At 38.6% G+C, this 26,137-nt stretch overlaps 1 protein-coding gene across 4 annotated transcripts in view; it reads right to left on the reverse strand.

Annotated features, from left to right (window-relative positions):
• ATRNL1 (attractin like 1) overlaps window positions 1-26,137 on the reverse strand; it is a 511,034-nt gene that overhangs the window by 95,264 nt on the left and 389,633 nt on the right. For 2 of the 4 annotated variants that reach the window (XM_054070987.1, XM_054070986.1), the window contains one exon: window positions 948-2,856. The exons of the other annotated variants lie outside the window; for them this stretch is intronic. In XM_054070987.1, coding sequence (XP_053926962.1) covers window positions 2,797-2,856 — 60 coding nt within the window. In that variant the 3' untranslated portion in view covers window positions 948-2,796. Of the gene's footprint in view, window positions 1-947; window positions 2,857-26,137 lie in introns of those variants that run through there. 4 annotated transcript variants of the gene reach the window in all.

Raw genomic sequence — 26,137 nt, forward strand, 5'->3', positions numbered from 1 at the left:
AGGGGTTCCAGGCCAGGTTGGATGGGGCTTGGAGCCCCTGAGCCAGTGGGATGTGTCCCTGCCCATGGCAGGGGAGTGGAACTGGATGATATTTGAGGTCCCTTCCAACCCAAACCTTTCTATGATTCTAGGATTCCATAATCATAGATTTAAAGTGCTTTAATTAGCTATTATATTAGTAAACAAGCACGGTTATTCATATCAAAGCTAGGAGGAAGCCATACTAGTGATGAAGGAGACTAATACACATAACATTTTCCCTGCTGAGCAATGATGTGGATTTGCCAACTACCAATGCTTAACACTGGGCAAACAAAATTGAGTAAGAGGAACTTAGAAAGAGAAACACAGGAAAAAAGAAAACATGTAGTCTAGTTCTGACTTTGTTATTAACTTCCTGGGAGCAGCAACAGACCTTTAACAGAGCATGGCAGCTCTAGCACAAGAACAAAATACTAACCACATACCTAACCAGAGAAGCTTGCTTCTGTGAAGCGTCTAGAACAACCGTGTAATGGCTCTGTAGTAATAGCAAGTTCTGCCCCGCGGACCCTGAAACGGATGCAGCCCAAATCTTAAAGAAGGCTACACAACCACACAAAACCCTAGCTTGACACATAAGAAACATGTCAAACCAGAAACACTGGTCAATTTTAACACTGATCAATTTTAACACTGTCCAAAGGAGGGGAAAAATTAAGTCACGTAGCTCTTCCAAGTTAACTCATGACTGATTTGACTTCCTTTTGGGCATGATCACTGTGAAAACAGAATCATAGAATCACTAGGTTGGAAAGGACCCACTGGGTCATTGAGTCCAACCACTGTAAAAACATGTTGCTTTGGTCAAGCCAAATTCATTACCTATTGAAGAAATACCCTGAGACTACCATAAACATTACTCAATAGCAAAGCATTGGTAAAATTTTAATTTATTAGGGCAGTAACAAAACAGCATTAGTACATTCATAACCAATAGTAAACAATGGAGTTCAACTGTCAGGTATCAGGTATCTGATGTTCTAGCCATAGCTTTCTTTACGTATACATACATTCCAACAGCCTCAATGCATATTTACTAGCTGGTAGCAGGTTACATTAGCATCGTTCATATACAAACACATACATATGTATCTCAATATGAAGTATTTTATACTAATCAGCACGGAGACCCTGCAGTAACTGACACGTCTAATAGTCATGCACAACTTTTTTATAGTCACTTACGGGCAAATAAGAAGGGAGAGGGGGAAAGAGACACAGGGAAATGCGATGGCAAAGGAGAAGCAAGCAAAATCACCAATTGAAGACAGTCCATTGCCTCCCAATTTTTCAGGGCAAAAGCTAAGGGCTGCTAGAAGACAGTGTCCGTATTATCATTTGGAAAAAAGTCTACTTCTTGGCCAAAACCAACTCCTAGAACAGTGTTTGTAAAGCTCAGGGGGGTGGGAGAGCAAGAAGAAATAGCCGTTGAAGTAAAAGCATCAGAAGTTGCAGAGGGTGTTTCGAAGTAAACTAAAACATCCTCATCCAATAAGGCTAAGGCTTACCTAAGCTCCCCTGCTCGGGGATGCGTTTTTCAATTAAGTAGTTTCTTCGCAGGTCTGTTCTTCGAGAAGTCTGGTGACTACATATGCTAGTGGTCACATTTTAGAGATACTGTAAATGCCTGAATTCCTACAGAATTACTAAGCTTAGTTGGCACAAAAAGGTACTACGGTGTGGGATGTGGTATATAAACACAAGAACTACAGGATTCTAACCAGCAGAGTGAAAAATCACTAAGCGTCTCTCCACGTGGATTGATTCCAGGAAAGACAAAGGCAAAGTAAGCCCTTTAACTTTGGTGCAGCATTTCTCTGTATGTAGTCATTGATTTTTCACATTAGCAGAATTATTTGGGTAACTAACACGTACGGTAATGTCCGCATACAGACACACTTTGAAGGTCAACCTTAGCAAACACTGTTACATGAAATCTGCGGTTCAAACGGTATTTGAAGATAAAAAGCAGAATCGACCTAGCAGAACTGCATTTTATTCTAAAGAGAAAATAAGGACACTTTGAGAAGTGAAATAATTAAATGTACAATCAAATTTCAAGTATATTGAATATTTCGTAAGGAAACTTAAAGTCACTACATGCCTTCCTATGGACTTAAGATAGTTCAATATGCAGGAGTAAGAAATCTATTTGAACGCCCAGGTAGTCACAGCCGACCATGTCACAAATGTCAGTTCATTGACCCAGTTAGTGAGTTCTTGCCATGTTAAACTTAGGCAAGTCATTAACCACAAAGGAAAACAGATTATTATTTAACTACCCGTTCAGTTGCACGTACAACATGGTATTATAATCTGATGAACCAAGCATTTTCAGCATTTTCTGCATTTACCTTTTTAGCTACACATGATATAAATGAATCTCAGAGGTGCTAATTTCACTACAGAAACTGTGCAATTAAAACTTGCTAGTAGAACTTATAAATAGCAAGCAGAAAAAAAAAAGTGTGTGAAAGGATTCTGGGGAGCTGTAGGAGTCTGGTAAGGGGTACAAGCATGTGACATTCCACAGTAATGAGGCAGGCTGGCTGCATGCCAGCGTCAGCCACTGTAACTGTGCCCTCCAAGAATTCAGCTGCACATCTTTGTTTCCTTTATGTCTTTCATATCTTTGCAATTCTCAAGGCAAAAGGCAAAGACAAAGTCTTTCAGCTGGAGTTCTTTCATCCAAGAACATTCTTCATCCAAGGCCAAAGGTTCACCACATCCTAAAAGGCCTTTGGATCTGCATGTTCAGTCATCTTCATCCAAATGTATTTCTTTGGGAGCATTATTCAGTCCTTGTGGTCCATCCTAAAAGAACACCAATAAAAACTATCTTCACTCCTTCAAATACAATCTTCAATGGTTTTATCTCTAGGTCCACTGCATGCGAGTATTGTGAAAAAGGTGCAAAATGGCAAATGATTCAGAGATATTCCAAATAAAACCACGGCACAGTGAGATGCTTCTCCTTCTAGGGTTTTGGAGAGGTTGTTTTTCTGGTTAATTCATTACATAAAGGTTTCCAAGACAAAATAGACTTTCCAGAAAACCACACATACGAACATAATATTTTTTCCTTGTGCTGACAGCAGTTTAAAAAGATTGCCTATTGCCTTTCCCTGGACAATACTACTAAAGTCATAAAAATTGCGACAGAAGACCCTACCTGTATACTTTAGTACTGCAAAGCATTTTGAATATAAGATAGACTAACCACTTAGATTGCTTCACTTGAGTAGGGAAAAGCAGAATTTCCTCAGTGAGGAAACAAGGCAGGTATTTAACAGTGCATGATAATGCTATAGAAAGTAAAAAAACCAACACCACAACACCCTGACAACTGCAACTTACAATTGCCTAAAAAAGTTGTCAGCTAATCTTTGTGTCAAAACCGCTCTCATGTGGCCAACAGTATTCCATATCATATATCTTCCTTAACTTTGTTCCATCTCTTTTTCTAAATATCAAGTTCTCCAATTTTTTCTTTTTAACTAAGCTACCTATTAACTTCTCCCTTTCTTCCTTCCATCCAAATATCTTCTCTCCTTTTTCTCTTCTGGTCGCCTTTCACTGCCACCTTTCTTTTGAGGTCCACAAGCCCCTTTACAATTTTAGCCTTTGCCTTTCTCCATCTGCATCATTCTCAACCCTATTTTGATCTCCACAGCCTCTCTACCAGTTTAGGTCTCCTGTTGCCCTATGGTCACCTCCAGCTCCCCTTTGCCTTATTGTTTTGCAGCATCCACTTATCTTCACATCCTTCTTTCAAGTAAAAAAGTCATTTCCCATCTTATAAAGTACTTTTTTGCATGCTACCAAATATCTGCTGTTCCGCCAAAGAACTGGATCACAAGTTGTTACTAGGATAAAGGAACAAACCTGCCTTGTCCCAACAGTATAACAAGATTAAGCTGGATCTTAATCATAATTTAATAACGTTTCTGCATGTGGTGTTGTCAGTTCTCCTCATTTTATTATAATACTTAAATTGCTTCTCAATCTGCAGCTTCTGAAGAAAAACTGTAAGAACCCTCTCTCAAAAGAAAACTGCAAGTTCTGATGGTTACAAGAAAGCCATGAAACATGCTCGTGTCTTAACTTAGTGAATCACAGGTGAGAAAGAATAATTCTCTTATAAATAAAACTCATATTTTAGTCTTGCAATTTTTAAGCTCTCTGTGCAAATATTAGCATTTTGAATCACAAGTACAGACACAAACCTGATCTGAATAGAGGAGCAGACTGTGTAACAACAGGTTAAGTCCATACTTTGAACTATCCTGAGTTAACAATATGTACTGTATGGTCAGAATATTAAAGGAAGGGAAGAAAAAAAACTAAAGCAGCCACCACATGAATGCTATTAAAGTACCACTCGTTACAGTAAAGTTGTAAAAAGAAAAAAAGGCAATGTTGTCTCAGTAACTTCTAGTCAATTTTGGATGGAAATGACCAGAATTGACAAGTATTTGGTACTTCACAGATTTCAAATCAGTAAAAATTGAGGAAAAGCTCGAATTTCCTCATCAGTTTGAGGCATTTGTTTTTATTAGAAGCCATTTCTTGAAGCGGTTTCCCCTGTAATGGGAAATGGACAGGTCAGATAAGGATACTAATGAATATTACTTTTTCCTTGGATGAAATTTAATCAATACCCCTCTTAATTATCTCTAAGAAATATGATGGGGAAGGAAAAGGCGCGGTTCTTTCTTTACTCCACTCAGCCTCCACAAAATCTTTAATTGCTCTATTTTATATTTTCTGGAATTCATATTTAAATTGCACTTGGTATTCTTCTTTTAAGATCCCCCCTAGTTTTTCAATGTAAGAGCAGAAAGGATTAAAATTTTGACTGGAAACTTTGACATCCATCTTCTAACACAAGTGACACCCCGTCCCCCCACGACTATGTTATGTTTGCATAACTGGGATAATCACTTGGAAGAAATATTTCTCCATCAATTCTATGCTGAGGAGAATCTAAACTCACTGAAGGGTTCAGAAGTCAAACCCTTTACAACATTAACGTTTTGAATGATGTTAACAAGACCCATTAGCTCAAACAGAAGCTTCCTATTGACTCCCTATTCTGCCTTCAAGGCTTGACCAAAGCAGATCTGAGACTTTAAATCTGATAATTCAGACGGGATTTGGTTTGTAAAAAAACCCAACAACTCTAGGTTTAGGAGTTTATTAATTCTTTGGTGCCCTTTATTCTCTTAGCTTTTATGTGTAAAGTAGATCTCTGTGCACCAGAGTCAATAAACAATTTCTAGCTGAGAGGGGATAGTCATATAAGGTACCACGCATCTTCTGGTAAAAACAAACATCAAAAACTTGTTTTAACATCCAGACAAATGTAAGAAGAGAAATTAAGGCAGGTTGTGTCCGATGGAGCCTGGAGGAAGACTGAAGGCAAAATGAGGGAGTGTACTCTTAGGTCAATTTTTCCGAACAAGTTTCAGGCTTATCAGACCTTGAACCTACTCTATTATGCAACTTGGGATAATGTCATGGATACTCAGGCCTTCCCAAATTTATTCATGAACTGCTCTAAGCTATTACTTTCTGTCCCGGCACCCGACAGTAAGCAGTTCATGGCTTCTCCCTGCTTACTCCTTCTGAAAAATGCAGTAAAATAAAGAAATTGATGTACCAACAGCACGCTTGGTTTTGGTTCAAGGTTTTCTCTGCAGTGGTGAAATACCATGAAGTGCTTAGAAGCACTCACAAACAATTTTCTCAGCACTCAGTTCTCAGCACTGAAGTTAGCTGTGGGTCAAGTCAAGGCTAGGACAAATCTAAGCTTTACAGCTGTTGAAATGCTTAAGCCGTACCAGATTTTAAAGTGATGTCATAACACTACAGTTATTACTCGCCTGCCACAGGATCTGCTGATGGCAGTCAGAGTTCTTATTCATCGAGGGCCTCAAACAACTGAAACAATCCATCTGCTCTATGTTCTCTCTTTCTGCCTCCACTGTGATTACTTACTGCCTTGTGATATTTGCCAGCGATGCCATGGCTAATCAAGCAATCGGTGGCCTGTTAGATCTCCCGAGACCTGCACAGCACTCCCGTGATAGAGCAAAGGTAACTAAAATAATCCACCTGTTCCAAGTTTTCCCTTCTCAAAACCTGACGGGACATGATATTTGACAGTGACTGTCATAACCGATCAAGCAATTGCCAGACTCGTGCATGTTTCCTGAAAGCTGCTGCTGTTTTTCATCATGAATTCCATATAATTGCAATAATTGACCTGCTCTAGGGCCCTGCTTTGACTCTAGCAATTTCTGCAATGGGACATTTGCCTATTGTTATATTTGTTTAAAGAATTGCAGTAGGGAGAGGCTTTGATTACTTTTTCACAAGATGTCACAGCACCACTAAGGAAAGTGACATTATTTCCACTTTGTACTACTTAATTTCTAGATAAATCTCTGTTCTCTGCGCTCACACTATGACAAGTACACATGCTATGCTACATCCATTCAAGTCTTAGAAAGGTATAGAAAGAGAAAATTAGGGAAAGCGTACAAAGGTGAAGTTTTGCAACCAGGCTGATAATGGGAATCTCATTATCGCTCCCATATAACGACTCCCAAGTAATTTAGACACTCCAAAGCACTTGTGGTTAAACAGACTTCCATTAAGCTTTTTTTCAGTAGTTAAGGAGCCTACATATGTTTTGCAAAGGACCCCGTTGCCCGACTTACACTTTTCACCACTTATTGCATAGTTAAAGGACAGACTTGGCTGCTGATTGATATAAAGATTTTTAGAATAGTCCAATTAAGTGTACTAGCCATAAAAAAAGCTTTGACGTGTTCATCTGCTATTGTGAAAATAGAGGTATAGATCTTACTTGTAGTCAGATTCTATTGCTCCATTTTATTTGAGAAGAACAAAAATGCTGCTTTCACTCACTGGATCGCATCCCACTCCTGAATTTACAGTATTCGTCTCAAGAATGGATGTTGTGCTCATTACTCTGCTTAGCATCTGAGCAGGTCACAGATGGACTGACGTGACTGCAGAAGTCTAGCATACCCACAATAATCTTGTAAGTGTCAGTCAGACTTGCAGCACTTTCATTAAGATCCAACATTTCTGCAGCTGTACTTTAAGAGGTTCAATATTTTGCCCTGCACAAAGTACGGCATATAGAATTTTTTTTTTTCCCAAAGACTTCTTATAACATATCATCCACCTCTAAAAGCGCTCAACTTTCCAAAAAGTCCAAGCTTTTCTTTTCCTGCAGCTTTTTCCTTTCAACTTCTTATCTTCAAATGGATAACGCTGAAATGACTAAAGAGAAGTGCTGTTTCTAAGGAGAGAAAGCTGCCAAATCTGAGCATGTACAGCTAGGAACGACACCAACGACATTACAGTTACAATTATCTACTCACTTAAATAAAATTGTGATGTATTAGATGAAAATGAAACCAACTCAAAGTCAAGATGTTCTGTTAATAACAGTTTACAAGCAAATTATGCTATAAAAGGAAAAAAAAATCCTTATCTTAGATAGTTTCTTTAGAAAAGAAAGTGTTAAATGTTTCTTGGTTAGAAAAGTTTGATATGCAGCAGTGTAAAGATAAAGTAAAATCCAGAAAAGATTTATGTTTCCATGAAAAACGAGAGCAGTACTTGCATACAGGGATAGATAATCACCAAAAGGTTGTTGTCCAGAGAGCAGCTGGGATCGTGCTGCTTCCCTCCTGCTCCCTTCTAACCAGTCAGACACCTGTAGCATCACAGCACGTGCAGCCCAAACACTATAGCGCTACTTGCATGCTTTCAACACATTGAGAAATATCTTATTTATAAGGAACTAACCTAGCAGTAAAGCTTGAATTTCAACTTTATAGAGGGAAGTTTATGCAGGAAGATTCGCTATACTATGAGTGTTTGTCAATCCACACTTACTTGAGGAGCAGATGACAGGAAGGACACTCTCGTATGCATGCACATAACTGTGGGGAAACCAATCTTTTGATGAAATAGCTTTTTTTTTTTTAACATACCCAGGTGATAATGGAATTTAGAGAATTCAAAAGAGTGACTTTACAGCCCTGACTAACAAAAGAAAACAACGCTGCAGCTTTGTGTCAGCAGTGGGATGTAATTATGCATCACTAATTATACTGGCATGTCAATAAAAGGTCAGACGACACTATATAAAGGAAGAAGAAATAGTCATACACCCTGACAACGTTATTGTTAGAAAACCTTAGTGCTTATATAGCATTTTTAAGGTGGCAGGAAATCATTCTTCATGGTGAAAATCTGGGGGCAGATTCTGATCTGACTTAAAACCAAGAACATGAAACAAAACAAGGTGACAGGAATACAAGTGGTGTCGCGGACTTTAACGTAACTACCTATCCTTTCAATCTGGCCAGACAGGTCTGCTCCTGAATGGGTAAAGAACATCAAGCAGCCATTCTTTCACTTAGCAGGGGGTCAGCACCAGCTTGCCAGCAGCACAATTCAAAGGAGAAGACAGGTTTCCTTATCCCTGTGCATGCTTTTATTAAGATGATCTATTGCTCTTAATGTTATTTTTAGAGCTGGGAGGGCAGAGGATGGATTCAAAGTAGCCCTGAACAGAAGGACTTGGGGTGCTGGTGGATGAAAAGCTCAATGTGACCCATCAACGTGCACTTGCAGCCCAGAAAGCCTATCGTATCCCTGGCTGCATCCAAAGTAGTACGACCAGCAGAGTGAGGAAGGAGATTCTGCACCCCTGTGAGCGCCGTATTCAGTTCTGGAGTCTTCAGCACAGGAAGAAAATGGATCTGTTGGAGCAAGTCCAGAGGAGGCCACACAAATTATGAGGACTGAAGCACCTCCTGTATGAGGACAGGCTGAGAGAACTGGGGTTGCTCAGCCTGGAGACGAGATGCCGGAGGCTTGGAACTGGATGGTTTATTTACGAAAATTAAATTTCACCTCTGTTAACCATTAATCACTTTTAGCCGAAGTCACTTTTAGCTACATTCTTCCCTGCCCACCAAATTGCTTCTCCCAGCATCGCTTTATTCATACAGACTAATATACCAGTGAATGATAAATAGGAGCAAGTTTTGTGGCTTTATAAGTGTATTTCAAATACTCTAGTAAATAAAAGTCATAATAAGTTACATGATGTCATCTCTGTATGCAAAATATACTGCTTTTCCCAATCATGCCAATTTTTCTTAATTTATTAGAAATTCATATACCACCCTGAAAGGCCAAAAGCTTCCAAGGCAAAAAGCACACAGTGTTCTAACGTTTATCACTAATGTAGTCAACCATGTCTCTTTGCCAGGATGAAATAGGCTTGCGAAGTTATCCCAGTACCACTGCTTCGTTTCACAAAGCAGGAGTGAGACTTGGCAACAGGCAGAGATGGGGGAAGATGGGCCAAAGAACATCTCAGGCTTGCACCTCCTCACTGACAGGCTGGAATTTGGTCAGGCAATCTCCTAGAAGGGGAATATCACGGTCAAGGCTAACAACATTTGATTCCTCAAGTTCAGATTACTCTTTCCACAAGGGAAAGCTCGGGGAGGGGTGTGTATGTGTGTCTTTAAAGAACAATTTATCCTCATCTCCTCATTTTCAGATAAATTTCCTTTGCTTGCCAGAAAGAATACAAAAATCAGTTAAATACTGAAGTGATTAGAGTGTTGATGAAAGACAGACACGGACCGGGGAAAAATATTTTCTTTTTTCCATCTCAGCAGAGATACCTTATTTTCAGCAATTCCATTTCACACATGAACCCACCCTTGAGACACTAAATGCAAAGCCTGAAACTGTCTCCTTTCCTCATGTTATTTTATCTTCTCACATAATTACAGAGACATTGCTAATGGTCACACTGAATACTTAAATTAGACCTATCAACAGGGCAAATCAAACATTCACAGCAAGTTATGCAGGATGCATATATCAATACGACACTTTACCCACCACGGTTGGTAATTTAAAGGCAAGCATTTAATTGCATGAAAATTTTGGAGAGAGAGTAAGGGAATTGGTGTAATGAGACAGTTTGTAAACATAGTGGGATAAGCATTGATATAAATATCAAAGGAACAATACTGAAGTGATACTAATCCAGAACAAGGAAACTCCCAATTCCTGGATTTTAACTCGGTGCAAAAAGGTAAGCAGAAGTGAACTTTAAAACTAGGTACATCTCTCTTTCACTTTGCATTTCTTTTAACAATGAAGTTGTGGGGGCTTTAAACCTGCAGTTTTGTCTAACTGCACAGCTCTTCTAATGGCTAATGCATCTTTCTTTTCAAATCCCTCCAAGCTGCTAGATAACAACTTAGATACTATTCACAGTATCCAGCCTTCTGCTTAGGAAGCAAATGCTGCTCTTAGACAATGGTTACCTTGAGTAGCTATAGCATCATTAACTTGTCTCAAATGCCCCATTCTTAAAGATTGTTCTTGTTAGGAACAATTTTGGAAGAGTACAGAAGAGCTGAAAAAGGCTGAGTATTTTAGATGAGGCTATTATAGTAAAATTGAGCATCCCAATCAAGTTCCCTGGTATCTAAACTGATTTATTGCAACCTCGCTCTGCTGTGTTAAAAGAGGTCTGACAAAAAGTATGTATCAGAAATCTTGCAGTAGTGTTTCTTGTTAAGCTTCTCCCATCTCCACAGGTCAGATTTAGATTACACAGTATATTAGAAAAATAAAAAATCCTCTACCTCAATATATTAATGTACCAATGAGACACATCTAATATCTCTCACATTCAGTCTACTAGACAGTAATTAGTAGACAGTGAGGTGATTTGGAGAGGATCCTTGATTGTTTGAGTTAAGCTAGTAACAAGGAAAAAAGATGTTTGGGAGATTCCTTCTAAGACAGCACAACTACCATATCAGCTCTTGTTGACATACGCAGCCCCAGCCCCAGTCTTTCCTCCGGCTTCTACTCCTGTCAGTTCTACGGGAAGAAAGCAGGCATTTGGATTGCTTCAGTGCACCTTACACCTCCCCAAAACAACGATTCAGAAGATGCAACTGGTCTTATTTAACTGGTAAAATTCTTGTACTGTATTCAGTGACAAAATAAGGGCGGTACCTCCCACTCCTTATAGCATTATAAGCTTTGACAAAAGGTTTCCCAAATATCCACTCAGTACAAACTGCTGAAGAGAACCCGAGGTAACCAGGACAGTACCCAAATATTGTTTAGGGGCTTATATAAAACATATAATTCTCTCAATTGCCGTCCAGACAAGATCAGTATTACTTTTTAACCCCAGAGTTCTCTCAGATGCAGCAAGTTCTACTTTTTTTTCCCCCATGAATAAAGACATCTGTGACTCGAGAGTCAAAGCCTTACATCTACCCGTAATAATATAGATTAAGGTGCAAAATTACAGTTCCAGGGCCTTAATTCCATCAAAGAATTAATTTAGGCAGACACTTTCAGTGCCAATCAAAGGTTATGTTTTCAGGATCAGGTTCTTTCAGACACACAAGCCTTTTCCTTCCAAAAAATATGTGAAATGAAGATGGGATCATGAATTCCTTATATTCAGCCTAAGTTGCCAGAACGTTCACAGGAGTGGAAGATGCAGATTCAGCTCCTCTGACAAAGAGTTAATACCCTTTATCTGCCCAGAAGTTGCCAACATCAACTATATCATAGCTGACTCCAAGAGGATATATTTGCAGTCTTTAATTTCTCTATGGATTTCCCAACTAGAGGAGCGAAACTTTCACTACAGAAGTACTTGGTGGCCTTTCTGAAAAAAAGAGTGGCTATTGTTTTGAACTCTCTCTTCAGACTGCATTGATACAATTATCATCTCCTGCTACCCTGGCCAGAAAATTAACATATTACTTTTTAATACAACAGTTCACATTACCAAGAGGCAAAGACAAAATGCTCAGGTACACCTGTGCCTTGGAAGTTTCTGTAAGTAAAAAGGTTTTTGACAGCAGTAGTCCGGTACATAGACCTTTCCTTTTGTCAGTCAGATCAAGGCTATCTGAACCCAAGCCAGACTCTGCACAAAGAAACAAAGAGAAAAGGTATTTTATTAATCAAGTTAATTTGCTTCTAATGCTTTTGGCCTCTGTTTTTTTTTAGGTGTCCAAGAACCCTGACAAGCACAGTTGGACAACCCTATAAGCTTTGATCCACAGAAGACTCAGACATTCATTTCATATTTTGAGCTTCAGGTCAATACTCAAGGAAAAAGAAAATAGTCCAGATTATGTTCACTGAAAAGGAGAACCCTGAAGAACAAGACAGACATGGAGGAAAACAGATAATTCATTCTTTAAGATGATAGCTGTTGCTGCTGGCTTAGTGCATGTCAAAGGTCGCCTATCAGAGCAGTCATTGGGAATAGGTCCATGAAGGGATTAGCTTTGTTAATAAAATTCAATATTTTGTCCTAAATATTTGAACGAAAAAAAGAAAGAGCTCAATCAGAAAGATTTATCAAGGAAGTGTAAATATTGCTTTTTAAACTAATGTATTAATGGAAATCTAATTTATCCTTATCCTAAGAAAGCTGTCACTTGGCCAACAATTTCCAAGACACAGAATGACTGGCAGGTTGCATTTTTCCAAGCTACGCTAGAAAGAGGAAGACATTCATGTTTTTCAAAGGAAAAATAAAATGCCATCTAAACTCACATTTCAAAACATTTTTCCCTGGCTATGTGAGTTAGCAAAAAGGTCTGTCACTATTACCAGATTGCTTTGCATTTTCTATATTGCACATCCAATTTTACTGCTGTTTATTCAAATAAAGGTGATCGGGTGATCTCCTAATTTGCAAGACGAACGCTGCACTCGGAGGCAAAGCAGGGCTCTGGGCCAGGGCTCATGTTTATTGAGGCAAGAGTTCATTTAATGGAATTTAAGGTTTTATTATCATGTAATTAAATTTATGTCAACACAAATCAAAATACATAATGTAATTTCTGTTACGTCAGTCAGAGACAGGTGACCCAACCCTTGGTCTCCAGGGAAGACCTTTTGACTTCAAGGGCACTCCAAGCCGATGAATCTCGGCATTCTCTGCACGGTCACTGCAGTCAGTGGAGTTCACACACTCAGAGCATCTGTCCAGAGTGAGTTGGCAGTCGGGTCGAGGAACGAAGACACAAATATTAGATAACCTTGGAAGAGCATTATTTGATGATGCTTTTCATCATCATATCGTTAAGCCTTTTCAGAAGTGACAAGGTCTTCCAAGCAGCTTTCAAGGGGGCATAACAAGCCTAAACATTCTGGTTTGAAATACTGCATAACGGTAAATATAACAGAATTAGGATTTGTTGTACGTTTCACAATTTAGCACACAATTTTCGGTTTTGCTAGTAATTCGGAAAGCTTTAACACTTATTTAATGAGTTTAAGCTTGGCAATTTAGCCAGTGAAAAGTAAAATGTTTAAGTTATATTAATTGAAAACAATGTCAACAGTTAATTTTCTGAATGACAGAGCAACATAAAAACAAACTCAAGTAATACTATGATTAATTAATTGATCAGCTAGTTCCTGTTGAGAAATTATATTCAATAAGGGTCTGTCAATACAACTTGCTATCAATTGCCACTTTATGAAGTGCCAAGAATAATGGGTTCAGGTGCATATTAGAACTAGTTGTCATGAATGCCAATTTAGAGCAGAAAAATGGATTGTTTATCACCTAATTTAATTTCAGACAGCTAACTTACTTGTAATAACTCATTTTAGCATTGAATTTTCAAGAACTTGAGTGTTATTACAACAAGCTGCTGTTTTTAAGAAGTTCGCAAATTTAAATTCTGTAAATAATTTAAAGCAGACTATAACTCAGTTTTATAATTGATTACTTGGAAAATATTTCGCAATTGTACTCAACACCCAGGCACCTCCATTCCTCCCACTTGTTTCATTACGAATGCTTCCCTGCTGCTGCTGTTTCACACTTGACTCTTTTCAGTAACACTGAAAGACGCGCAGTGTCCAATGTTGGTTCCGGCTGACACAGCCAAAATACTTCATGGGATCTCCTAGGTCATGCGTGTTAGCACATATACCACACACGGTGGCATTTACTACACTTTACAGTTGGACATCCAGACGCTGAAGAAAATGCAGAGAAAAGCATTCTGCTCACAGCTTTATAAGAGGAGTGAAAGGATTCAAAATTGCTCTGGTTTTGGGCAAGGGAAGGGTTTAGTTCATCGTATACTTTCTCAATCCTATTTCTGAAGTATCTTAGGTTCTTTGATGATAATTTTGAACAAGGAAAGTGTGAAGTAAAAGCAATCTACGTGGAGCCTTTGAAAAACAATGCAAAACATCAATTTTTTAATGGCTCCCAGCAAGCTGTCAGCTAGGAACTGCTTAATGCTTACGAAAATACCTCCCTCTTCCAGCCTTCCAAACTCCACTGAACTTTAGTTAGCACTGCCCAAGTATAAATATTCACTTACACTGTAATAATTAGCCAAGATGGCAATTCTTTGTTTATTAATCCACATAAAGCTTTACATCTAGGAACTATGCCAATCTCCATCTATAATTGTAACATATGTTATTGTAACACTTTGCATTTCTGCAAATCAATACACTATACAGTGTTTTTCTTTACTTTGCAAACAAGACATTTAATCCAAACATGTTCCAGCATGCTTAAAATAGACGAGGTCCGCCAACTTGTCCCCATCCCTTTCAAACCACAGCAATCACAAACTTTATTGCCAGATTTATTCACTTACTGCAACTACCTATGAAGTGGATTCATTAGTTGACGCAGATCACTGTATTTCAAAATAACAATTGTATTAATACTCTCCTGCAATCTCCGACTTCAATAAACATCAGCCACAGCTGCAAACAAGCAGCAACAAACTAAAAGGTTTCAAAATCTTTTTCAGCTTTCCCTTATTAAAGCAATCCATGTTATTAAAAGGAAAAGTTCAAGAGTAAAGTCTGGGAAATGCCAGCTCAAAAATCAGGTCATATTCTTCCTTCCTATCTTCTCTTTTACAGCATGAAAGGCTGTCTGTGTTTTGCCTCATGACTTTTCCTTATGGGAGCTCCCATGGATCATTTCTGTCAGCAAGAAGGAATCCATTGACTAAGCCTATCCTAGAGCTAACAGGCTGAGCTTCCACTGGGAAAACGCTGCAGGCTGAACACAGATATTGACCAACCTAGTTAATACAACAGCACATAACCAGCACTACAGCAGCACTGCTCTTCAATAAACTTCACATGAAACTTTTTCTAAGTGAGGAACTATTTTAGCTTTAGCTTCAAGTCAGACTAATAGTGGAACACTTCAGTTTGACTCAAAAAATTCTTGTTTTCTACAAGTCTGACATATCCCTCCCTGAGAATGTTTAACTCTATTTTCTGAGATCCATTTGCTCCTTCTGTTCCAGGAACAGCTTAGGGTGACCAGCTTCAGGAAGGCACTCTGTTCTTTCCATGACCATTTTGGAACAATCTGAACTCCTTTCAGCATACGGCAGAGCAGCGATAGGTTACAGGAGCCCATCTGGGAAGCAAACCACTGCGGAACAGGTATGGCTAAACACCTTAGCAACACAGATGTACAAGAAACTTCTAAAGATTCAAATAACTCTATTTGACAAGTTTTTTTTTTTTATTTAGACCATGTTCAAAACCCCTTTGGTAATAACAGAAACAACCCTTTGCCTAGAGGATTACTTTGGCATCAGATTTTCTCACTGTTTTGCTGCACTGACTCACGACTATACTGACACAAATGAAGAGGCAATCAGAGATGGGAACTTCTTGATCTAGTTTCATTACCAAAGCTCACATACTCATGCTGTCAGGAATCAAATGGTTATTCCCAATCCTGTCAGCAAGCGTTTGATACCTAAAAGGAAGTGGGGGAATATGGCATTAGAGTTTTTTCTTTTAGTGGGAGGGAAGGTAAATATTTTCAATTAAGATGTATATATTTATTATAACCACACTTGAAAGGCTCAAAAAAAAAAAAATCTCTGCATTCCCCAACTCAAGATAACAGTGTACTAGACCTAAGAAGCACTATCGCCCCCATCTGCTATAAACATACTAAAAAACATTCAATGCTTCAGTTTTTAAAATAAATTGTTTGGAAGAACTTTGCCATAAAGAAATGTGGCCACACTTCATTAGTTTGAAGTCTGTATCACATCTTAAACCCTCAAAACATCCAAATTATAAGACACTCTGCGATTGCATCAGAACAGGAACTGTAGTTTTCAAGGCTGCAAGGCAGTACCACACAACTGGAAAACCATTAGTGGTTCCTACTTTCAGTTCAACACCAGAACTCGTTGATCCAAGTAACAGTATTGGTTAAAAGACAGGCAGGTTATAATAAACTGTACTTGTGATGAAGTCTCAGCTAGTATTTCTATTGGCATCCCACGACAACTGATATAGGACTCCATACAATCCGTTACTTTAATCATTACACACTAATAAAGCCTTTAAAACAAATCTTTTCGATGATAAAGAACATTGATCTGTAAGAAATCGTTATCTACCATTGACAGACACTATGTAGCAAGACAACTTAGAGATGTTTGCATCACCATACATCCGAATGCAAGGCCCTACCATGACACAGGATGATATTCATCCATAACAGGAGCTGGAAAACGGTATCAGACAGGTGCAGTGGTGTTTTTATACATCATTTTTAAGATGATTTTTTAACAGAGCCTTACCAAGCATGAAGCATTAACAAAACCATATCAGCTTACAATTTCATTCTGCGGCTCCAGTCCTTGTCCAGACAAGGAAGGCTAAAGATGGAGAATTGTACTGCATTAGGAGAGGAGCTCCAGAACAATCTGTGGCCTGGAAAACACACTTTGCAGTGTGAAGAAATCCATTTACTTTACTGAACAATTTTTAAAAGAGATTATTAAGTCAAAACCTACAACCATCAACAAAAGTACAAGACCTTGATACCACTTTAACAGATGAAGGCAAAACAAATTTAAGTGGCTTGTCTTCCTTTCTCCCCAGAAAAAAAGTCTCTGCATTATTTTATTTGCACCTAAGGTCAAAACCATATAAAATCCTGTTGGTACACAGAGAAACTTTCACACATTGTGAAGTTAATGCAGTCTCAGCAGAGTGAACTGCTTCAATATTAATATCTTACATAGGCACAAGCAGGAATACTAAACAACCCTCTGCTCAAGTTTCCTACAGAATAATGAAAAATTCAAGGTTAATTAGGCCAGAACAAAGTACAATTTTGTAGCCTTCTATTAGCGGGTTACTAGGGAGAGGCAAAGTTTTCGATTCTAGCTCAAAGGGCAATTCATGAAAGCACACGCTACAACAGCACAACAGATTAAAGGCTTGGACATCACTTGGCACAAAGATTAGTAAACCCATACCCAATCTCTTCCACCTTCCAGGACAGCAGTCTGGGTCGCAGGTTATTTTTTCACCAGTCTTCTTGAGATCACGAACCTTTTTCTCTACAATAGCAGAGTGACAGCTATGACAACAAATGACAAGAGCAGCCCATGGCTTTACATTCAGGTCATAGAGAGGGTTATTTGACTCTGTTGGCGACACATAACACCCATGTTTTACATTTTCAAGTGACTATTTGAGGCATTGAACTACTGTGCAAAGTGTAAGCGCAGCAATACTCCCTCCGTTTGTAAGAGCAGCACCACAAGCACCTAATTCCAAGAGACCCTGGATCCTGACTTAACAGAAGGTTTAAACCACCTCTTTTAGATACTTTTGAAGAGCTGTTGTTTTTCACTCTTCCCTGCGGGCTCTGCTCCACGCATGGCTCAGGATTCAGTTCCGAGTCAGGCATCTGCAAATGGATTACTACAGCAACGGACACTATAGCAGCAAAATCTCTTTGGGAGAAATGTATCCCAATGCTTCATTTGGCATTTTTGAATTGACAACATATTTATGAATGAGTTGTAGTTAAGCCTTATATTTTTAGGAAACCCATAGTAATTACTGGTTTATATTTTATGGCTTCTGTTATGCTGAAAGCCATATCTAGATTGAAGATAGAAAGGGCCAACATAAATACTGTCATTTACAAGTAGGTCACTGGATAGGAAGCAAAAAATACCTACGTTTGCTTCCATTTTTTCTTTGTCAGTTTTCCTGTGTGTAAAGTGGGATGAATATCTACTGATATAAGAAGCATTTTTATACCCAAAGATGAAAATAAATATCATTTACTAATAAGACTGCTTCAAATAGCTACAAGGCTACTGAAATATTGAATTACTATAATATTTGCTTTCCCTCAAAGGTTCTCATCCGCATTGCACAGAATTTACTACTTGAATAATGCAAAACTATAAATCAGCAAAAGGACATTCACACTGCAGGAAGTCTGACTCCACACCCCGCAAATACCACTTCGACTATAATAGCGACTGTTAGGTAATACTGGAATAACCTTACTTCGTTACTAAAAACAAGATAAACTTGAGCCTTGCCAGCATTTCAAAAACATTTTAGGCCACATCATGACTAGAGTAACAGCTCAGAATCATGTTATAAGGAAGGAAACATGAATTGTAACAGTGTTGATTTTCTCTGAACATGCAAAGACATCAACAGGACACTTCATACCATAGGAATGTTTGTTCCACTGCAAAGAATAACTTCTATTCTTCACGATGAGGGTGGGGAGGCACTGGCACAGGTTGCCCAGAGCAGTGGTGGCTGCCCCATCCATGGAGGGGTTCAAAGCCAGGTAGGATGAGGCTTTGATCCCCCTGATCCAGTGGGAGGTGCCATCGCAGGGAGGTTGGAACTGGATGGTCCTTAAGGTCCCTTCCAACACAAACCATTCTATGATTCTATGATTCCTTTGAAATCACTCCTTTTAATTTTACTCTGTGCTCACATCATGTCACATATTTGTAACATTATCTGAATCTGCCACCAGATTGGATCTGAATTCAGTACAATGCCAGTTTAGACAGTATCATAATTTATGAAGAATACACTAAATTGCATATATCATTTTTACAAGAAGCCTTTAAACCTAGAAAAGGCTCCATAGATTATCTTTACGCAAAGAAATTTTAAAAGGTGGTTGGTTTGGTGGTTTTTTTGGGGGGTGGAGTGGGTTTTATCAGGAATGCAGATTAAGATTACATGGGTCTCATCAGGAATGCCTATTAAGGGATTTCAGAACACTGAAAGTACCGATATTCTCCCACCTTTATTCTACACAAGGAGGAAATTTCTGACAAACAGCTGTTAAGAATCACAGGCATGACTGAATTTTCATACCTTTCATGTTTTCTTACCACCTTGCCCTTCAAAAAAGGGCCACCTTTTTCACTCACAGGTTACACACATTTGAGATCAGACAGGGATGTTTCTCATAGAGGGCAGGTACATCAATGTTACCCTTTTCTGCGGCTCTGCAATAACTGTATAAATACGTTACTCATAAAGCTACTGCAATGGGCAGGATTTGGCTTAGATCACAGCTCTCACTCGCTCCGTAGTTCAACATTTCACATCTTTCCAGCTTTTTTTTTTTTGTTTTATGGCAGGTAAATGGAATTAACGGCATTTACCACCTACTAAGCCTATTCACTGTTTTTAGAGACCGGGACGCAATACCTCATGGTATTAATCATCTATTTGCTATTGAACCTCAGACCAGCAATTTTGAAAGGGAAAGACTTGGCTCATTGTGGGAAGCTTTATTCCCAGTGCACAGATCATTTCCAAGGCCCCCATATGATAGAGTCAGTGATGCATACCACGCTTTATAAGCGACAAAGAACTTTTAGACACTTGCAAACAGCTGTTTTATTCGTAGCCTTAGGCAAAGCTGGTACTGCCCGAGTCACGGTGGAAGTGATCGGAGGTGAACCAAATTGCCATTCCCTTACTAGCAATGGGGAAGAAAACAGAAGGATGGACAGGCTTGCTTTATTCCTGTTAGTATTCCCTTAATCCTTATCAAAGTAAATACTCAGACTGACTGCTCACTAAAGCCATCATTTTTCAGAATTTTCCTCTGTCTTAAAACTTACTTTAAAAGCATCATTTTAATAACTATATTCTGTGACAGAACAGCTTATAAAGGAGTGTAACGTGAGAGATCATTTGGCTCCGCATCTCTAGTAATGGGCCCTGTATGAAATACAAACTTTCTTATCTGTGATACATGCTCTTTTGCTTGAAATATGGCTAATTACTGTCATTTGTTGAGATGAGACAGTTAAGTATAATTTCTTCAGTCAGATTGACTTTTAGTTGCTTATGACTGCATGAAATTAGTGACAGTGAATTTCTGAATACAAGTTTTAGAAGACTCACTATGTACCTCAATTACTAATACACTGCCTTCACTGAAATTTCCAGCCAAGGGAAAGAGTACCAATACTAACAATAAACTCATTGTAGACTAAAACATCTATAGAAAGAGATCAATGGTCTGTATTAGTAACATCAGATCATATACAGAGGGCAGTTTCTCAATTTATGGCTTAAAAAATTCATTACTTTTGCTTTGTTAAGTCTTTGTATACAATGCTAAAGATCCACTTTCCACGATAACCACTTTTCCGTTTTCCCAAACTGCTTTATATCACTTAAGAGTTTGCTCCCAAGATACAGCTACAATAATCACACAAGTAATAGTTTGTAAATTCAATCACAGTGCAACTGATAACATAATTGATCCTGCTAAACTTTATGAATATACTTAATTGTAGCTGCCTACTTCCTTTGAAATCGGATGGACTGCTTTTGGAAGGACAGCCCTATACATGAATTTGTTTGAAATAGTAGGATATGCATCACGTATTTGTAGCTACAAGTTAATATATAGCTATGATTGTCGCTAAATACAACTTCCCAGTTGGAAGAGTTGAAAAAGAAAAGATTCTATTACATGAGAACAAATGGAATGCAATTGCTAAGCCTGATCAGAAGACAGATCAGAAGGATTCAAGGGCTCAAACTCCCCAACCACCTCTGTTGTGAGAGCAATTAGAGCATCCTTTTAACACACTGACTTTATTGTTCATACAGCTTAGTGATCTAAAATACTTAGGAGAAAGGTATTTGGGATTCCAAAATGGAGGTACAGTGTATTTCAGTGAAACTCTGTAATGACTAAGAAGAGTGGCCTGCTTATTTCACAAAGATGAAAAAAAGAAGATACACACTAGGGAGAAGAGTTACACCTGCCTGGACTGCTTGGTAGGCTTCAGAGTACACAAGCAAAACAGCACTGCCATGCACTAAAGAGAGGTGATTTTTAATACTGGGCTTTCTTAAAGTGCCACTGGTACACACAAATAAGACAACTATTATTGACGTGTTACCAAGAAAAAAAAGCAAAATACAAGCAAAGAAAATCAGACCTAGGGAGAAAACCAGGTTTTGCATTTCATCTTAGTTATAGGTACTTGAAATATACTTTTCCATTTGTTTTTTTTTTTTTTTGAAGAAGAATTAAACCAGCATTGCCAAATACCACATACAAACCATTTTCAGTACAGCTCACCGTAACTTTACTGAACTCCAGCCAAGACACCCTGCAGTACATGGAAGAATAAGGACTGTTCTTTCCACAACTCACCAAACTTCCAGGTTGCTTTCTGTGCAGCCGTTGCTCTTCACACAAAACTTACTACAGCACCACCCAGGACGAAGCTACAGCACTTTCAGAAGAGCCTGCAAAGCTGTTATTTATCTGGATCTAGGCTTTTCCACCTGCTCTTTTTAACTGGTTAACTGGTAAAAGCTGGGGATAGGTAAAAGCCTGTGAGTAGGACCTTCATTAACCCTTTCTGGTTTGTTATCCTGTGAACCGTACCCAGTTTTACCACAAAGCCTATAAAAAAACCCTAAGAAAGCTGAACCCATCTCACCAAATGTGAACCACAAACTCATAACTGCATTTTGTAACTGCATGGCCAATATTTAAACACATTCTTTAAAAAACACTGTGCATAGTATACAAAGGTACATATTGCAGCTACTAAAAGGTCATGGCTTGAAAAAAATCAGGAACATATAGGGTGGCATATGAATAAAACATCAATATATATGTCCCACCAAGAACTATCAGCAGAAAAGCAGACACTGACCACTCTTACATGATGCTGCTGAAGGAAATGTAGTTCTTTGGTTACGTTAACATCAAAGGTTTTGTAGTTTATGCAAGAACATTATATTCTTTTTTTTTTTTTTCACAGACACAAAAACACCTGAAATCCTAAGCAATGTAGTTTTTGGAATTTGCCAATGTTTTTCATCTGGTTGAGTTAGTAGAGAGTACACATAGTACCAACAGTAAAGAAATAATGGGCTGGGGAACCACTTAATCAAGTCCACAGGACCAGATGGGATACTGGGAACTGGCCCATGTCATTGAGAAAATGCTGTCATCCTCGAGTCATTAGAGTGATCAGGGGAAGCTCCTGATCTTTGTGAAAATGCAAATGTTACACATGTCTCTTAAGAAGGGCACGGAGGAAGATCTGGGGAAATTCAGATTAGTTCGTCCTAACCTGCTTCCCACCATCTCTGGGAAGATTATGAAGCCAATCCCCTTCAAAACGCTGTCCAGGCACAGGAAAGACAACAATTTGATTAGGAATAGCCAGCACGGATTTACAAAAGACAAAGTTTGTCTCACCAACCTGGTTACCTTTGGTGATGATATGACTGGCTCAGTGGAAGAGAGCAGTGGATGGTGTGAGACACTGGGGTAGCCAAGGAGTTAGAAGGAAAGCCTGACAGTACAGGATTTTTTCAATCTTAAAACGGGGTTAAGCTGGGATCTTATTGCTGACTCTGACTATGCCATGATTTTCTCACAGGGATAAGACAACGGGCAGCAGAAAAAAGTTTCAAGAAATGAGTTTCTGATGAGTTATTAGGAAAAGGCTTTTTACAATGATGGCACTCAAACATCTGAACGGAGGCCAACCATTCTGCAGAATCACCAACCTTAGAAACAGTCAAAATACCATCAGGAAGAGCCCTAAGCAATCTGATCAAAGGTGGCTTAATTCTGCTCAGGGGTTTGGTTCATCTCTAGTCTCTTTGAGTGACAGGTCACTTTTCAAGAGGTTCCTTCCAACCTAAAATACTCTACAATTCCATCGTGCATGATGCCTACTGCCTAATTCAAATTCAGTAAGAAAAAATATTGAATTTCTGCTTCACATGAAGTCTCTGAACAAGGATCAGCTCCTTGGTCCTATTCATGTAAAGTCTCTAAAACAGTTGATGAGAAGATGAAGTCTCTGGAGCTGTAAAGACACAGGTAACAAATCGCTGTGTTTGTCTGTGAGAAGTGCTCGCCACGTGATCATAATGCTGGAACAGAATGTTGCGCTTGCAGAAGATCTGCATACGGATGAGGACAAGCTAGTTAGAGATAAAAATGGGCAAAGCAGAGGCGAGCAGGGGAAACATTCGGAAGACCCTACAACTGCACAGAAGATGTACCAAACAATGATCAATACAACTTGTTCTATAGAAAAGCTTCTGAATTTCTCACTCAGTCCCAGCTCTCATTAAGCAGCATTTCTGAACGATGCTTTCTGCCTTTCACAGTTGATCTGAAGTTGTTGCCCCACATTCTGAAAGACAGCAAGTTGATTGTACTATTTTCACCTCTCAAGGCGACTACAGTTCTATGATATACTCGGACATTTCAAGCCCTTTGAAAAACCATCTGAAAGAGAGTAATAGAGTATTCCTCAGTAGCAAAGGCGATTGCAGAGACTGCTGTAAAGATGTCAGATCTACCCTCTGCTTTCTGTGCTGGCTTCAAGGTTTCAGACTTTATCCTCAAGACACTCTGTGGCTAAGACAGCACATCTAAAGCACTGCCTAAAGGTCCGTGATCAAACTTGGGGTTTTTTTTGTTCACCTTGCACAATGGAACAATGCTTTGGAACAAAACCAGTTCCAAGTTCTACAGGAGACAGAAGTTCCTTAGGCTTAGGTCAATAATGTTACCGAAATACTATTTCACCTGCAGACTTTCACAAACTTCCCTATAATTTACCCCAAATTCTAGACAAGTTTCTCCAACTTTGCCCCCTCTCACATAAACGCAAACCAAAATGTATACATAAGAAAACCCCAAAGGATCATGCCACACTCCTGTGCTAAATGCACTGTTTTTATGCCCCTTTCCTGTTGTGAATTTCAATGGCGATACGCAGTGCAAACACAACTCACAGCACTATGGGAAATACGGTTTGGGTTGCATGCAAATTTCATCAACATATTACTTAGTGAAGAAGTCACATTAGAGGAGATGCAAAAGCAGTTTTGAGCCATTTTATAGGTGTGTATTTTTTGCATTTTTATGAACATACAATTCTTGTTCCCAAAGCATCTTCCTGTATGGCCCCACATTAATTATTACTCTCCTTGAGGGTGCTCCATTCTTCATGCACCCCTTCCAGCGCCCCTCTTACTTCCTTTTGATCTTGAGCTGTTACATCTTCATATAATTAAAAGCAAGAAAGTCACTAACAAGGCAGATATCAAGGTTAAAGAAGCTTATTTAAAATCCTCTTCAGTTAGTTATTTTGCAAAGTAGTGTCAAACTGGTTATAAATTGTTGCTACATCACAACCACACTCCACCTGCACTCACTTCAATGGATATTGTCCACGAAAGTCTCCTACTAGAGCAGAAGCAGATGCTTTAACTATTTTAGAGAAAAAGAAAATTAAATATTCAGGTTGCAGTACAAATTCTGCCCCTTAATCATACTGGGAAAGAAGAAAAAGGGTTTTTTCCCATGTTTTAAAATAACAGTTCTGCAGTTACTCTGCATTTATCCACAGACACACACATACAAATTGGCTATTCCTCAATAAATCCATCAGAGTAAGTATACTATTTCACTAGTCTAGTTTTAACAGTGCTCTAGCAGATATACACTGTGCTGGATTTGGACCTCCTGCAACTCCACCTTTCCTGAGTTCATTAAATGAGTGATAGGGGAATGTAACTCAAATAACATTGATGATTACGCCTTGATGGTACAGAGGAGGACAGGACAGTAGGGTTTGGATTTTTTTTTAATGCATATTCAAGTTATGATGCTTGGCTGGCTCTACTTATAACAAAATCGTAATATATATTCTTTCTTTTGATATGATTTTAAAATATTCTTCATGTAAAAAAAATTAAATAAGCCCTTTACAGCATCGATATGTCCAGAGGAAAATGATCTCACTGGATCTCATTGCCAAAGTTACGTCAGCACCTCTTGGTATATTTAGTGGTGATCTTAAAGTGTGTCCTACACTTACGCATTTTATGTTGCAAAACACAAATTATGATTGTGAGTCACTGGATAATATTTTTCTGCACATAAACTGATACTTAAGTCTGCTCAGAAGGGCACATTTGATTCCTTGTTTCTACAATTTGAAAAATTACTCAACATAAAATCGATTGCTTGTCTACCTTTCCAGAAGCCCAGTGGCTTTTCCTTTAATAACCATTCAGTTGTTTGTAAAACAGAATGGCTTTATTTACTGACTCTGGTTGGTTCAATATATATACATCCTTTTTAGAGGCCTAAGCAGTCGAGACCAGAAGCCAACAGCAAGCGTCTCTTTAAACTTCCCAGTTTCTTACTGAAAGCTGGATAATAAAGATAAAGAAAAGGTCATCTTGCCAAGGATATAGTAGTAGGAACAGCACTTGGAAAGGCAAAATTCTACTTAAATAAAATTCCAATAACATGAATATATACCAAAGATGAAAAAAAGGAAAATTTTATTTCATACGTATCTGTTAAAAACTTCACTGCTTCACACTAATGAACAATAATGTTTTACAGTCCTTGTTATAGGAAGTTCTAATAGATTTGTAAAGTACACCATAACTGGAAGCGATCACATATCACAAATACCGCTTACTTTTTTAAGGAGTTCCTCTGATAGAGATGGCCCTGATACAAACTTACTGACCTTCCCAATTTCACTGCCGTCTAACTGCCTTTGAGACTTCCACTTTACTGCGGCTTCTACCTCACTGCAGTACACCATTCATAACCTTTCAATTTCCAAAA

This window comes from Cuculus canorus, chromosome 7 (assembly GCF_017976375.1).
Source record: "Cuculus canorus isolate bCucCan1 chromosome 7, bCucCan1.pri, whole genome shotgun sequence".
NCBI lineage: Eukaryota > Metazoa > Chordata > Aves > Cuculiformes > Cuculidae > Cuculus > Cuculus canorus.